The following is a 12194-nucleotide window of genomic DNA, read 5'->3' on the forward strand; positions in this document are numbered from 1 at the left end:
AAGAAGGGCGACTGGCGCGCCGCGCGGCCGCCCCGGCGCGCGGCGGCGGGGGTCCGGGAGGAGGAGGGGGACGGGGAGGAGGCCATGTGGGCGCGGCGCGGGCGGCGCGGGGGTTGAGGGTTTGGAGCTGGACTCGGACGGCCGGGCGGGCGGGCTGGGTGGGTGTCCGTTGCCGAGCGGATCGATCGGCTGGATGCCTGCCCGCCCGTGGTGGCGGTATGCTTTTATTGGGCCGCGCCCGTCCCGTTGCTTGCGAGGCTGGCAAAGGGTGAGGTCCGGCCCGAATCCATCCGAGTTAATTTCGAGATCCTGCCAGAATACTTCATGCTCACGATTTTTTTTTCTTTTTTAGCTTCATGCTCACGACTTCTCTCGAAAAAAGGAAGAAAGAAAAACTAGATGTTCACGAGGAAGGAAAGGAGAAGATCAAAGTTTACATACACATTTGGGGCGGAGAATGCAACACAAAACGGTCCAGGAATCCTGCCGTGTAGCGGAGATGCCACGAGTGCTTGAGAAGACAGGGCTACCATATTAGTACCATGGAAGAGGATAAACACATGTTTGAGGTTTCCTCTTGGGCGCACACACACACACGCACACGGTGCAAGCGATCCATTACTTTTACTTGGGGGGAGAAGATAACCTACAGTTTGGGATCACAAATGCTTGTCCCGTGTCGCGGAAAGGGAACCAAAAAAACAAAAGCAAAGCTGTGTTGCACTATCATCATCATCATCATCATCATCATCATCATCATCAAGAGGTAACCGAAAAAGTATTCGCGGGCGGTGGCATTTCAAACCAAGCACTAGAGTCTGCAGAGCTGGGTCAGAAGAATCAAGCGATGCATGAGGTGTGGGTACAGCAAATGGATTCTGGCCTTCAACTGCGAGCCAACAAACATAGTCTTCCAGGATGGGACTACAGTGGATGTTCTGCAGTCAGATGAAGAGAAAAAACCAAAGTTAGCAGACTAGTTATCAGAAGCAATACCAAAGATGCAACTCGCATCACCAGCACTCTGGCTGCTGCCTGGTCCTGTAGGGACTCTAAAACTTGGTGAATATTCATGAATCACGAGCCTTCAGAATTCATAATATAAAAGGTCCTAAATGTTTGCAAGGGGAAAAGCATCAGGAAGAAGTGAGGAATAGACTAACCATGCCCGAGATGCGGCTTACAGTAGGCGCAATTTCCCGGTAACTGAATCTATGTCTGCTTTCCTCCCTGCACCACAACAATATCATGCTATATTATGCTCTGCCATTCTGCCAAATACTCCCTCTGTTCCTAAATATTTGTCTTTCTAGAGGTTTCAAATGGTGACTACATACGGAGCAAAATGAGTGAATCTACACTTTAAAATATGTCTATATACATCCGTATGTGGTGACCATTTGAAATCTCTAGAAAGACAAATATTTAGGAATGGAGGGAGTAGAAAAGTATTACCAGGCTTCACGGGATATCAGTTTGGTAACTACTACCACTCTATCACTGAACCAGAGGACCATACTCTTGTAACAGAATTAGCACAAGGTGAAAAAAATTGGACTCATGAAAAAGATCTGAGTAGCTAAGAGAATAAAACAGCATGCTTCTGATTGAGAAACTAACCTGGCCCTACTGCAAGAACTGTCTTAGACCCAGCCACTACCTACGAAAAGAATGAGAATTGGTAACGATCACTTGATCAGGGTAAATGAGATTAGAATCAAGAATGATAGTTGGTAATGATCGGGGTGAATGGGATCACAATCATTTGGTATATACATAGAAAACTGCCATTTTTTTCAAACTTTAGTTAAGCAATAACTGCTACTATTTATTTGTTACTTTAATACTTATGCTGTAGCATCTCTCGTCTCAACTATTTCTTTGTTTGGCGTTGCTACAGCATAAGTGTTAAAAGGAATCAAATCTATGAATTTAAATCGTTGGCTATAACATAAGCATCAATATGAACACCCTGAAGGATAAGTCTGGCTCAAAATTGGTCAACACGGTGCATTATGCCAGTAAGACATTTGCCCTAATCACAATTATTCAATAGTTTATTGAGATTCAGACATTCAGTATCACTTTGATACGCCGAATGGTCAGAAGGACGTTTTGCAATTGAATTGGTGTCAGAGGGCTGTTTTTACAGGCAGTAGATAAGCAACTTGTCCTCCCAAAGAAACCCAGCACATATGAAATATATTTGTAGGCAAAAACATAAAACAAACCTGTGTGCGGCCTGCATCTGCAACAACAAAAGTTGGGATACCTCGGTGTTCTGCAGTTTCCTTTATCCTGTTCCTGATGACACACAAGCAGAAAAAGAAAGTGCTACATCATAATCCAGAAAATATTGTTCAAAGAAATATATGCCCTGGAAGAGATATGGCATACATTTCCTGTTGATTCTTGCATGTCAGAACAATCTTAGCTTGTCCGAACTGTTCCCATTGTTTCAAAAGAACCCGGTTGCTGCAAAGGGATATATCAGATGAATGATCAATGATTCTGGACAAACAGCTCCTTGACACTGACACCTCTAATCTTGCTAGAGCTTTAGGAGTCTAGTGCAATTTGAACTTCATGGACACTATGATCGTTCTTTGCTTTCACAAGAAAGTACTCAGTGGTCTAAACACTCTTATATTTCTTTAGGGAGGGAGTATATGACATAGTCCTGATAAAGAAGAGCACTAATTAAAGGCCATTCTATTGTGATTAATCAATCACTCCTCTTTTCAGTCCACTTACACATCCTTTACTTAAGAAAAACTTTAACTTGTCTCTACTGCATCACTTGTTCTTAAAAAAGGCCCGCTTTCACTGAAAACATAACCAACAACAGAAGTGAGACTTTCTTTAAAGATTATGGTCTGGGGACTCGTCTGATGGATGATAGAATACTTAGGCTAGCATTTATAGCTCAAACTTAAATATAATAGCCACCCATGCAACATACTTCGTTTTACGAGCCTTTGATGCTAAATCAAGTGTGACACTGAACCCCGTGCAAAAACACAGACAACAAACTCGCATAGTACTAATATAATGAATAAATTTCAACTTCATTCAATATGTACCAGAATTTCTAATAACGTCAAACCAACCCTACTTGTCCCTAGGCAGGCTAAAAGTCTGGAAATATCTACATCCTTTAATTAGAACTACCTAATGAAGCAAGATGGCAAACTGCATTAGCACCTTGCCAACAGATCGGCGTACAAGCCAGTTGCTGCATCTGCAAAATAAATTGCAATGAATTAAAAGCATAACCTACATTGGCTACAAATTGTACTGAGTAGTGAGTACACCAAAAAATAACACAGCTACCTACAGAATTCTTTATTTACTTTAGTACACAGATGTCAAGAGAGGTCGGCGTAGACTGAATTTGACATGGGAGGAGTCCGTAAAGAGAGATCTGAAGGATTGGAGTATCACCAAAGAACTAGCTATGGACAGGGGTGCGTGGAAGCTTGCTATCCATGTGCCCGAACCATGAGTTGGTCGTGAGATCTTATGGGTTTCACCTCTAGCCTACCCCAACTTGTTTGGGACTAAAGGCTTTGTTGTTGTTGTACACAGACGGCTTAAACTAGAGTTGTTCTGGCTAGAAGTTGGTTGTTGCAGAATTGGACAAGCAATCAGTTTTATTTGAGCAAAGTACTACAGTCTTCTGGTTGGGATAAGTCAAACAGAACAGATGTACCAAGATACAAATGCTCACACTAAGAGCCCGGGAAATGGAACTTACGGGCACATTGAGACGCTATTTTCCCAGCCCCCATCTTAAGATCCTGACGCACTACTAAAACCTGCAAACAGCAGTGTCGAAACTCAGTGCAAGTTCAGACATAAAATCATGGTATTCCAACAGAAAACCAAGAGTATTTGTAAACACAGCCTAAGTGATCAGTATTACCCACTCCTGTAAATATGTTAATCGGCCATAAAGTCATGTTTACATCATCACCATTCATCATCATCCTTACATGTAAGACCATCTGAAATTTTTGGTAGAACCTATATCCTGTACTAGTCATTCACTGACTCTAACTTGACAAATTTAAATGCGCGAGTACTACTCCCCCACAAACAACTCCCAGTTCTGCCTGAGGCAAAGCTCAGCCGAGAGCCAAGGCAGAGCAAATGGTGTGACATGGAGCATGACAATTATGTTTCAACATGATGAGATAATCTAGTCTGTTGATCAGTAGCAATGGGCAGGTGCTTAGCTAGTACTGTATGTCCTCACCTACGAATTCATGTAGAAAAATAACAAAACACGTGACAGCTGAGTGCTAGGTCGTAACCCTTGGAGTCAATCAATCAGATACGGAATTGTGGACTGTACACGGTCGTTTCAGATCAACGGGTGGGATAAAATCATGTGGATGTCGCACTGTCAGTATAGCAAGGCGAGGTTCATCTTACCATCTTGAGCTCTTCGCCTGGGGCTGGGGCGGCGGAGGAACCGGCGGCCGCCCGCTTGGAGCCCCGTGGCGCCGGGGCAGACGGGAGGCTAAACCTCGGCCTCCAGGAGGAGGAGAGGTCGAGGAGGAGGCCGAGGAGGAACCCGATGGCCAGGCCCGGGAGGAAGTTGGCCGGGCGGATGCCCGCCGCGAGCCACGGCTCCTCGTCCTGCCAAGGGGGAAACAGAAAAGAGGGTTAGGGTTCAGGAGCGGAGTCGCGGGGGCTGGTGGCAGCATCAGCGGGGGCGGACGCCGCAGTCCGGTGGGTGCGTGGCGCTCACCTTCCTCTTGCCGCCGTGGTTGGGGTTTCGCCGCGGCGGAGCAGCCATGGATTGGACTTGGAGGAGGCAGAGCGGAGAGGCAGTGCTGTGTTGAACTGAACTGTTTTTTTAGGGGGGGTTGATAACGTCGTCGTGTTACTCGGTACGTGGGCCAGCAGTTTACTATTGTGTAATGGGCCGGCCCATCCCACACGCCGTGGGCGAGCGCCCGGTCCGTCCGCCTCCGCCTCGCAGGAGGCGAGACATAAACGTGCCCGATTACTCCCTCGTCTCTCTCTATCCGTCGCAGACTCGCAGCCGGAAAATTGCCCCGATCTTTATTTCACGCTCCTCGGCGGCGAAGCTCCTGTCGCCAGAGACACGGACGAACACGTCGCGCAGAGCAAGGCCAAGCCCCACGCCGGCTTGTGCTTCGCCCCCATGAACGCCGATCGAACAGACGAGGAGAAGATGGAGGCCCTCTCCCTCGCCGTTCGGAGCGGGACAAAGGCCGGCATGGAGCTCGAGCAGATCCTCTCCCTCGCCACAAACTATGTGAACAACAACGCCGATTTGGCCTGCCACGTCCTCGTGCAGAGCGGGATACCAGCCGACGCTGTCCTCTCGGCGGCCATGAAAACGGGGCTAATGGCCAGAGAGAAGGTGTACGCTACCCTGCTGGAGCAGCTACTCGCCTCCTTCGCTAATCCATTGGAGGACACCCAGCTGAGGGAGTGGGAGTGCCCCCCCCAAACCCCACTATTCTCTCACCGAGAAGAGGAGCGGTCCAAGACAGGACCCCAAATGCCCCTTCTTTCTCATCAATGCGAAGGTATCGGCCAAGACGGCGCGGATATCGTGGTCGATGAAGAAGTATCCCCGCTTCCCCCGGGAGCGAGCGATGCACGATGCTTTACGTGTCGCACGCCTGGGCACAGGAACTCAGGGATTTCATGTAGAGCAGGCAGGGGAAGGCGGGCAGCCAGGTGCCCTCTCCTACTTCATCGATGCCACATATAGCGGGTGGCCGCGCCCCAAGGAGGGCATCTTCGAGGAAGGCTCCTCCGTGCCCCTCAGGGAGGTCGCCGTCATCAAGAGGTTGCCCAGCGGTGATGGGATTTCTGTCATGTCCTATGTTCATGGGCTTGGTGTTAAGCTTGACGATATCCTCTTCGTGCTGCACGTCCCGTCTGCCGCCATGCCCCTGAGATTTACCGAGCAGTCATTTTATGTCTCTGAAAACTTCGAGGAGATTCCACTGTACGCCTCGGCTGGTCTTGATTTCATAGACATCAATGTCCCCGTCAAGAATCTGATCATGAAACTTTACCAGCTGTATTTACAAGAGGAGCAAGAGAAAAATAGTAAGCGTGAGAAACATGATCATCGGGGGAGTGAAGAGCTGGTGTGCCAGCAAGAGGAGGAGCTCATGCTCCAAAGACATGAGCAAGAGGGGGAGAAGCTGGAGCGCCTGCGGAGGAGAAGGGAGGAGAGCAAGAAACATAGAGATCTACGCAAGGAAATGAAGGAAGCGGTTCATTGGATCAAGGATACAGCAAGGACTTCAGAAGAAGAAGAAGAGCAGCATGATGAGGAGTATGACCCAATGCTTTTGCCGTTCCTGTTTCAGGAAGAATGTGGTTTGGTGAAACCATTCAAAAGAGCTGTGCCAAAGTGAGAAGAGGCACGACAGATAGCTTGTATAGCTCTTAAGTTGCAGGCTTCGCATGATTGATGATTTAGTTATGTAAATTATGGCTTGTATTGTACTGCATTGGATTATTGGATGCATTGGGGAAACTACATGCTGATTTACATTTTTTTGTGAGAGACTTCCAATCTATTCATCTTCAATCATGACAGTACAAAGAATAATAGAGGTAATAAAAATTACAACCATGTCCATGGACCATCTAGCGACGTCTACAAGCACTGGAGCGAGCCGAAGGCGCCGCCGTCATCGCCTCTCCCTCATCAGAGTCGGGCAAACCTTGTTGTAGTAGACAGTCAGGAAGTCGTCGTGCTAAGGCTCCATAGAACCAGCGCACCAGAGTATCAACCATCGCCGATGAAGAAAGTCATAGATCAGAAGAACCAAACCTATAAACGCCTAAACGAAGACGAACGAAGAACGGATCCAAATAGATCCAGCGAAGACTAACACCGACCGAATCCCGCAAGATCCGACGGAGACAAACCTTCACATGCCCTCCGACGATGCTAGACGCATCATCGGGATGGGGATAGAACGTGGGAGACATTATTCCAACTAAGGGACGTCGCCGCCGCCACACAGCCCCAACCAAGGCGCTGACTCTAAGAGCATCTCCAGCCGCGCCCCCAACAAGGCCCCCTAGGCGACTTTTCGGCCGCCGGCGTCGAAAAATCGGCCCAGTCGCGCCCCCAAGGGCCCATTTTTCACCGGCTCGGGCCGAAATTGGCGCCGGCGTACCCAACCCGAACCCGGCGCACTGGGGGACGCTCGGGGGCGCCGTGTGAATCGTTTTTGGCGCGAAAGAGCAGCGGGCCCTCCTTGCCAGCAACTCGTCTCTCTTCCCGCCGCTTCGTCATCCTCATCGCCTCGTTTCCCGCGGCGAATCAATGCCAAAGCTGCCGCGCGCTGCCGCGTCGGCCAGCCTCCTCCATTGATGCCTCAACGGCGGCGCAGTGAAGACCGGACGACGCGCGTCCCCTCGCCCGCCACGCGCACGCGGCGAACGCGTACGCGCGGCGCCTCCGCCTATATAAGCCGACCCCCAGCGCGCCGGTGGCACGCACAGACTCCACCGCCGACGCGCCATTTCTCCCCCTTCCTCCCTCTCCTCTCGCCGTCTCCAGTTCAAAGCATGGCCGAGCGCTTCCCAGGCGACGATGCGGCGGCGAACGGGTTCGGCCGCCGCCACCTTCACGAGGACGAAGCTCGGCTCCTCTTCGACGCCGAGTACCCGGTCCCGCCGGACATGCGGGTGCCCGGGACGTGGAGAATCAGCGTCGGCGGGGTCCCGGTGCCACCACTGCCCACCGGGGCGGCCTGGGTGCGGAGATCGCGCGTATCCGCGCCTCCCTGCCACGGGCGGCGAGGGAGGGGCCACGCTAAGCCCCAACAGCCCGCTCTGGAAGCCATACTTCCGCCGCTGCCACGTCGAGCAGCTCGAGGCCTCCAACGGCGTCATGCCCTCCGGAAGGCTCAACTCTGAGGGGCGGCACCGATGGTGGGGCGTGCCCGGCCGCACACTGGAGGCCGTCTTCGAGTACATCGAGGGCGGCAACACGCCGAGGCTGGAGTACCCCGCTCCCCCGTCCTTCTCTCGCCGACGTGGGAGCTCGTGGACGCCGAGGCGCATGGACCCCGGGGCGTCCTCCTCCTTGTCCGGCTCTCCCTGCCTCCGCCCCGTCAAGCCGGAGCCCCAGGACACGCCTGTCAGCCGGCGCACCCGCAGCTCCGGCGTCCGCATCGGCGACTCCACCCCCGCCTCTGGCCGCCTCGTCCTCGTCGCGCCCAAGCCGGAGCCCGACCTTCCCCCGGAGTACGAGGAGATAACCCGGCGCGGCTTCTCCGACGAGGACGCCCTACAGTGGGCGCGCGACGACTACCTCTGCGACGAGATGGTCCGGCAGCGCCGGGCCCTGGAGTAGATAGCCGCCCGCAAACGTGGGCGCGAGGACGAGCACGGCGTCGTGATCCTCGACAGCGACGACGACGAGGACGCCCCTGGACCGTCCAACCTGCCGCGCCAACCGGGGGAGGGTTGCAGCAGGGACGGCGGCCGCGGCGGAGGTGACGACGACGACGGCGGCGATTACACGCGGTTCTACAGCCTCCTCGGCATGTAGAACTGTAAGGGCGGCGGGCGGCGAGGAGCGGCGAGGGAGACGGCGAGGAGCAGACTAGTAGCGTTTTTTTTCTTTTTTGTAAAATATTTTAAATATGAACGAACTCGCCGAAGTTTGGTTGAATTTGCGTCGTGTTTGTGCCGGAACTTACACTTTCAAAAAAACGTGGGCGCCGCGACTGGGGGGCATCACGCCCCAGCACGCGGTTAGCGCCGGTGCGCTCCCAGGGGGCGATTTATAGCGCCTCCTGGGGGCCCAACGGCTGGAGATGCTCTAACAAGAACGAGAACGGGTCCCTCCCGCCAGTGGGGGGGGGGGGCGAGATCCTCCGCACCTCCCTGGCCTAGATGCCATCAGAGATGGGATGGACCGGCGGCGGCGACAACGGGAGGACAAGAGCTTTTCTTGTGGAAGAGGAAAGAGATCTCTAAGAATACGTGTCCATTGATTTACATATTAGATAGTAAAAACTATCTGGATTGCACCCAAATTAGAAATTATCGTATTTACTATAGAGAAACGTCTAACAGCTCCCGGGTGCTCCCACACCCTCATGAACAATAAATTCATATAAAATTGAAAACAATCAAAAAAATCTGAAACTTTTAGGGATCAAAGATTATCAAAGGTTTAATGTTCCTGCAAAGTTTCAGCAACAAATAACCTTCGTGGAGCCCTCACAAAAAAAATCACTGCTCAAAAATGTACATAAACTTTGAAACATGATTTTGTTTTTTTATTTGAGTACTCTTCGAATGTTATTTTTAGCTAAGACTTTGCAAGATCATCAAAAGTTTCATGATATTCGATGTCCCAAAGTTTCAGATTTTTTTTGATTTTTTTTGAATTTGTTTTGAATTTACTGTTCATAGAGGGTGTAGGGCACCCGGGTGCTGAAAATCCTATCTCTTATTATACATTTATTATAATGTTAGGCTCTGTTTGGAGCTTTTAATTAAAAAAAAACCCACAACTTTTGAAGTTACTAAGACTACTTTATTTCTGTAAAAACTTGCAAAACCATGGAGTGTTTTACACCGGCAGTATTTAGCAGATAACTTAGAGACATGCTATTAATGTTGATTACATTTTAAAAAGGAACGGTATGCATGTTGAACACCCAAGTCAAAGTGTGTTGTTTGCTCATCTTCTTATGCATCTTAATACTTTGCACAGATAGTTCGCTTATTGATATGTATCTATACATCTGTAAGATGTTTTCTTTTTGTAGTACAAGCACCTCCTTTCTTCCTGCTGGTAAATCCCTTGTTTGCTCCTACCACTAAAATTACAATTTGTTGGCATGTTTCACAATCGTTTAGGAGTGCTAAACATCTCTTGTCCAAGACCGCTGGTGCAAGCATGGCAGACCAATGCTTCAGTCGTGTCCAGCCCAGATCAACCAGACGTAGATGGAATTGACCAGGAGGGCGATTTTTAAATACTCCAAAAAGAACCACAGAATTTAGAATACCATGGCTTGCACAGTGAAAATGTGCCTTAAGCTGGTATTTCTTGTAAGCAAATACCTCAAATTATTTTAAACTATGTCTTTTCAGGAATCATAATATGTTAGAAAACTTCAAAAATACTTTGCATCCTAGCAAGAATGTAGTTGCTTATTGTGAGCTTGTGATCTGTGCCTTTTTGACTGTTTCTTGGCTGATTTTTTTTTCAGTTTGGAGTCCGTAGTAATTATGAGTTACATTTAAATCCTGGGTTGTAAGTAATTTAAATATGCTTGATGCTGTGTGTTGAAATATATTGCCCACCTCCCTCCATCAGTTCGAACTTTTGAATGAGTTGGCTGGAGCATGAATTCAATATGGTTTCCGAGCTAAGAGGTCTTGAGTTCAAGACCCTGCAAACGCAGTATTAAATAAAACGATTCTGCGGCCTACATCGATCCCACGTCTAAGGACTAAAATAGCCTAGACGTGATGGGGGGTGTTGAAATATATTGCCCACCTTTCTCCATCAGTTTGAATTTTTGGATGGGTTGGTTGAAGCATGAATTCAATACCATGGGCAGATATGATCTGCTGAACCTCGCTGGAGGTGGAAGTGAGGCAAGGGGGGCGAGGGAACCATCCCCGGCCTCGGTGTATTTGATCATAAAGGTGCATTGTTAATCTCACTCTTAACTTATTTGATATTTAGTTCATCCTTACATAAGTTTAATAACTTACTATTTGGGTAGCTGGGGCTTATCCACTGCCCTATCTATTGTTTTTTCACTTGAGAATGAATTTATATTTGGTAGATGCAATGTTAAAGATGTTTGTTTGCAATCAGTGAATCCCATGCTAAACATTAGAAATTACACCAAGTTGACATTAAAAAATATATATACTGTAAGAGTTGAAACTGTAGTGCTCCATGTGTTTAGCCCCTTGCTTTGAATCAAACGTCATGCATCAAATCACCTCATTTTTTCAATAAAGAGCGACTTTATTATCTCAAAATGTAGCATCAAGCGGATAGAAAGCATTATAAGTAACACCCGGCCTCTGCATGACTAAGATACAAATAGCCAAATCCAGAAGTCTGACAAAAATGCATGAAATAAAAATCGACAAATCGGCAACAGTAGAGTCCTTTAGACCAACACTATGCCTATGTCGAACGGGGTGGTGTATCGATCTGTAGGTTATGCTGCCACCCATGTTGGAAAAAAACCTCCATAGCCACCTGCTCCAATCGCGTACACACCACCATGAACAGCGGTTGGTACTTCGGCCGTTGTAGTATAGCCCACGTACGTAGCGAGCGCGTATACCAGAAAATAACCTATAGAGAAGAAGCATTTTTTTCATTAAAAACCAAATCATTTCTAGATAGACAGAGCGACCAAATTAAGGCATACACTCCCACCCTAATTAGCGTTTTGAACCTATTTGTAATGGGTCTGTCTAGGACACATTTAGATGTGACATAATTATGTCACATCTAACCTAATATCCATAATTCTGTGGTCTATTTTTTTTGTTCCAGTTTTTTTCCTTGTTGTTGTGTTATTTGTGGAAGCTTATATGTGACATCCTTAGAAAACATCTAGATGTAAATTAGTCAAACTGATTTGTAATACCGTCCAACCAATAACCAAAAATATTAGCTGAGTGATAAGTTGTAACTCTTCAGGAGTCAATCAATCAGATAATGAATTGTGTACTGTACAAAATCGTCTCGGATTAGCGGATGAGATAAAATCATGTCACACCGACAGCATAACACAACGCGATTCGGCTTACCATCTTGAGCTCTTTGTCTGGTGCTGGGGCGGCGAACGAACCGACGGCCGCCCGCTTGGAGCCCGGTGGCGCCGGGGCAGACGGGCCCGGTGGGAGGCTGAACCTCGGCCTCCAGGAGGAGGAGAGGTCGAGGAGGAGGCTGGGGAGGAACCCGATGGCGAGGCCTGGGAGGAAGTTGGCCGGACGCAGCCCCCCCGCGAGCCACGGCTCCTCGTCCTGCGAAGGGGGCGAAGGAGAGAGGGTTAGGGTTCATGAGCGGAGCTGCGGGGACTGGTGGCAGTGGCAGCGGGGGCGGAGGCCGGAGTCCGGTGAGTGCGTGGTTCTCACCTTCCTCCTGCCGCCGTGGTTGGGGTTTCGCCGCGGCGGAGCAGCGA

At 49.2% G+C, this 12194-nt stretch overlaps 1 protein-coding gene across 2 annotated transcripts in view; it reads right to left on the reverse strand.

Annotated features, from left to right (window-relative positions):
• Nucleotides 1-4860, reverse strand: part of LOC119287364 (peptidyl-tRNA hydrolase 2, mitochondrial-like) — a 7646-nt gene extending 2786 nt beyond the window's left edge. Inside the window, exons 1-9 of one of the 2 annotated variants that reach the window (XM_037566906.1) lie at nucleotides 4757-4860; nucleotides 4438-4644; nucleotides 3758-3818; nucleotides 3205-3241; nucleotides 2398-2475; nucleotides 2232-2304; nucleotides 1621-1660; nucleotides 1164-1230; nucleotides 459-938 (exon numbers count right to left, since the gene is read on the reverse strand). In XM_037566906.1, the coding sequence (XP_037422803.1) occupies nucleotides 1181-1230; nucleotides 1621-1660; nucleotides 2232-2304; nucleotides 2398-2475; nucleotides 3205-3241; nucleotides 3758-3818; nucleotides 4438-4644; nucleotides 4757-4804 (594 nt within the window). In that variant the 5' untranslated portion in view covers nucleotides 4805-4860 and the 3' untranslated portion in view covers nucleotides 459-938; nucleotides 1164-1180. Of the gene's footprint in view, nucleotides 1-458; nucleotides 939-1163; nucleotides 1231-1620; nucleotides 1661-2231; nucleotides 2305-2397; nucleotides 2476-3204; nucleotides 3242-3757; nucleotides 3819-4437; nucleotides 4645-4756 lie in introns of those variants that run through there. The other variant, XM_037566910.1, reaches the window with a different exon arrangement.
• Nucleotides 4861-12194: the final 7334 nt, after the last annotated feature.

The sequence above is a fragment of the Triticum dicoccoides genome, chromosome 1A, assembly GCF_002162155.2.
Source record: "Triticum dicoccoides isolate Atlit2015 ecotype Zavitan chromosome 1A, WEW_v2.0, whole genome shotgun sequence".
Classification (NCBI taxonomy): domain Eukaryota; kingdom Viridiplantae; phylum Streptophyta; class Magnoliopsida; order Poales; family Poaceae; genus Triticum; species Triticum dicoccoides.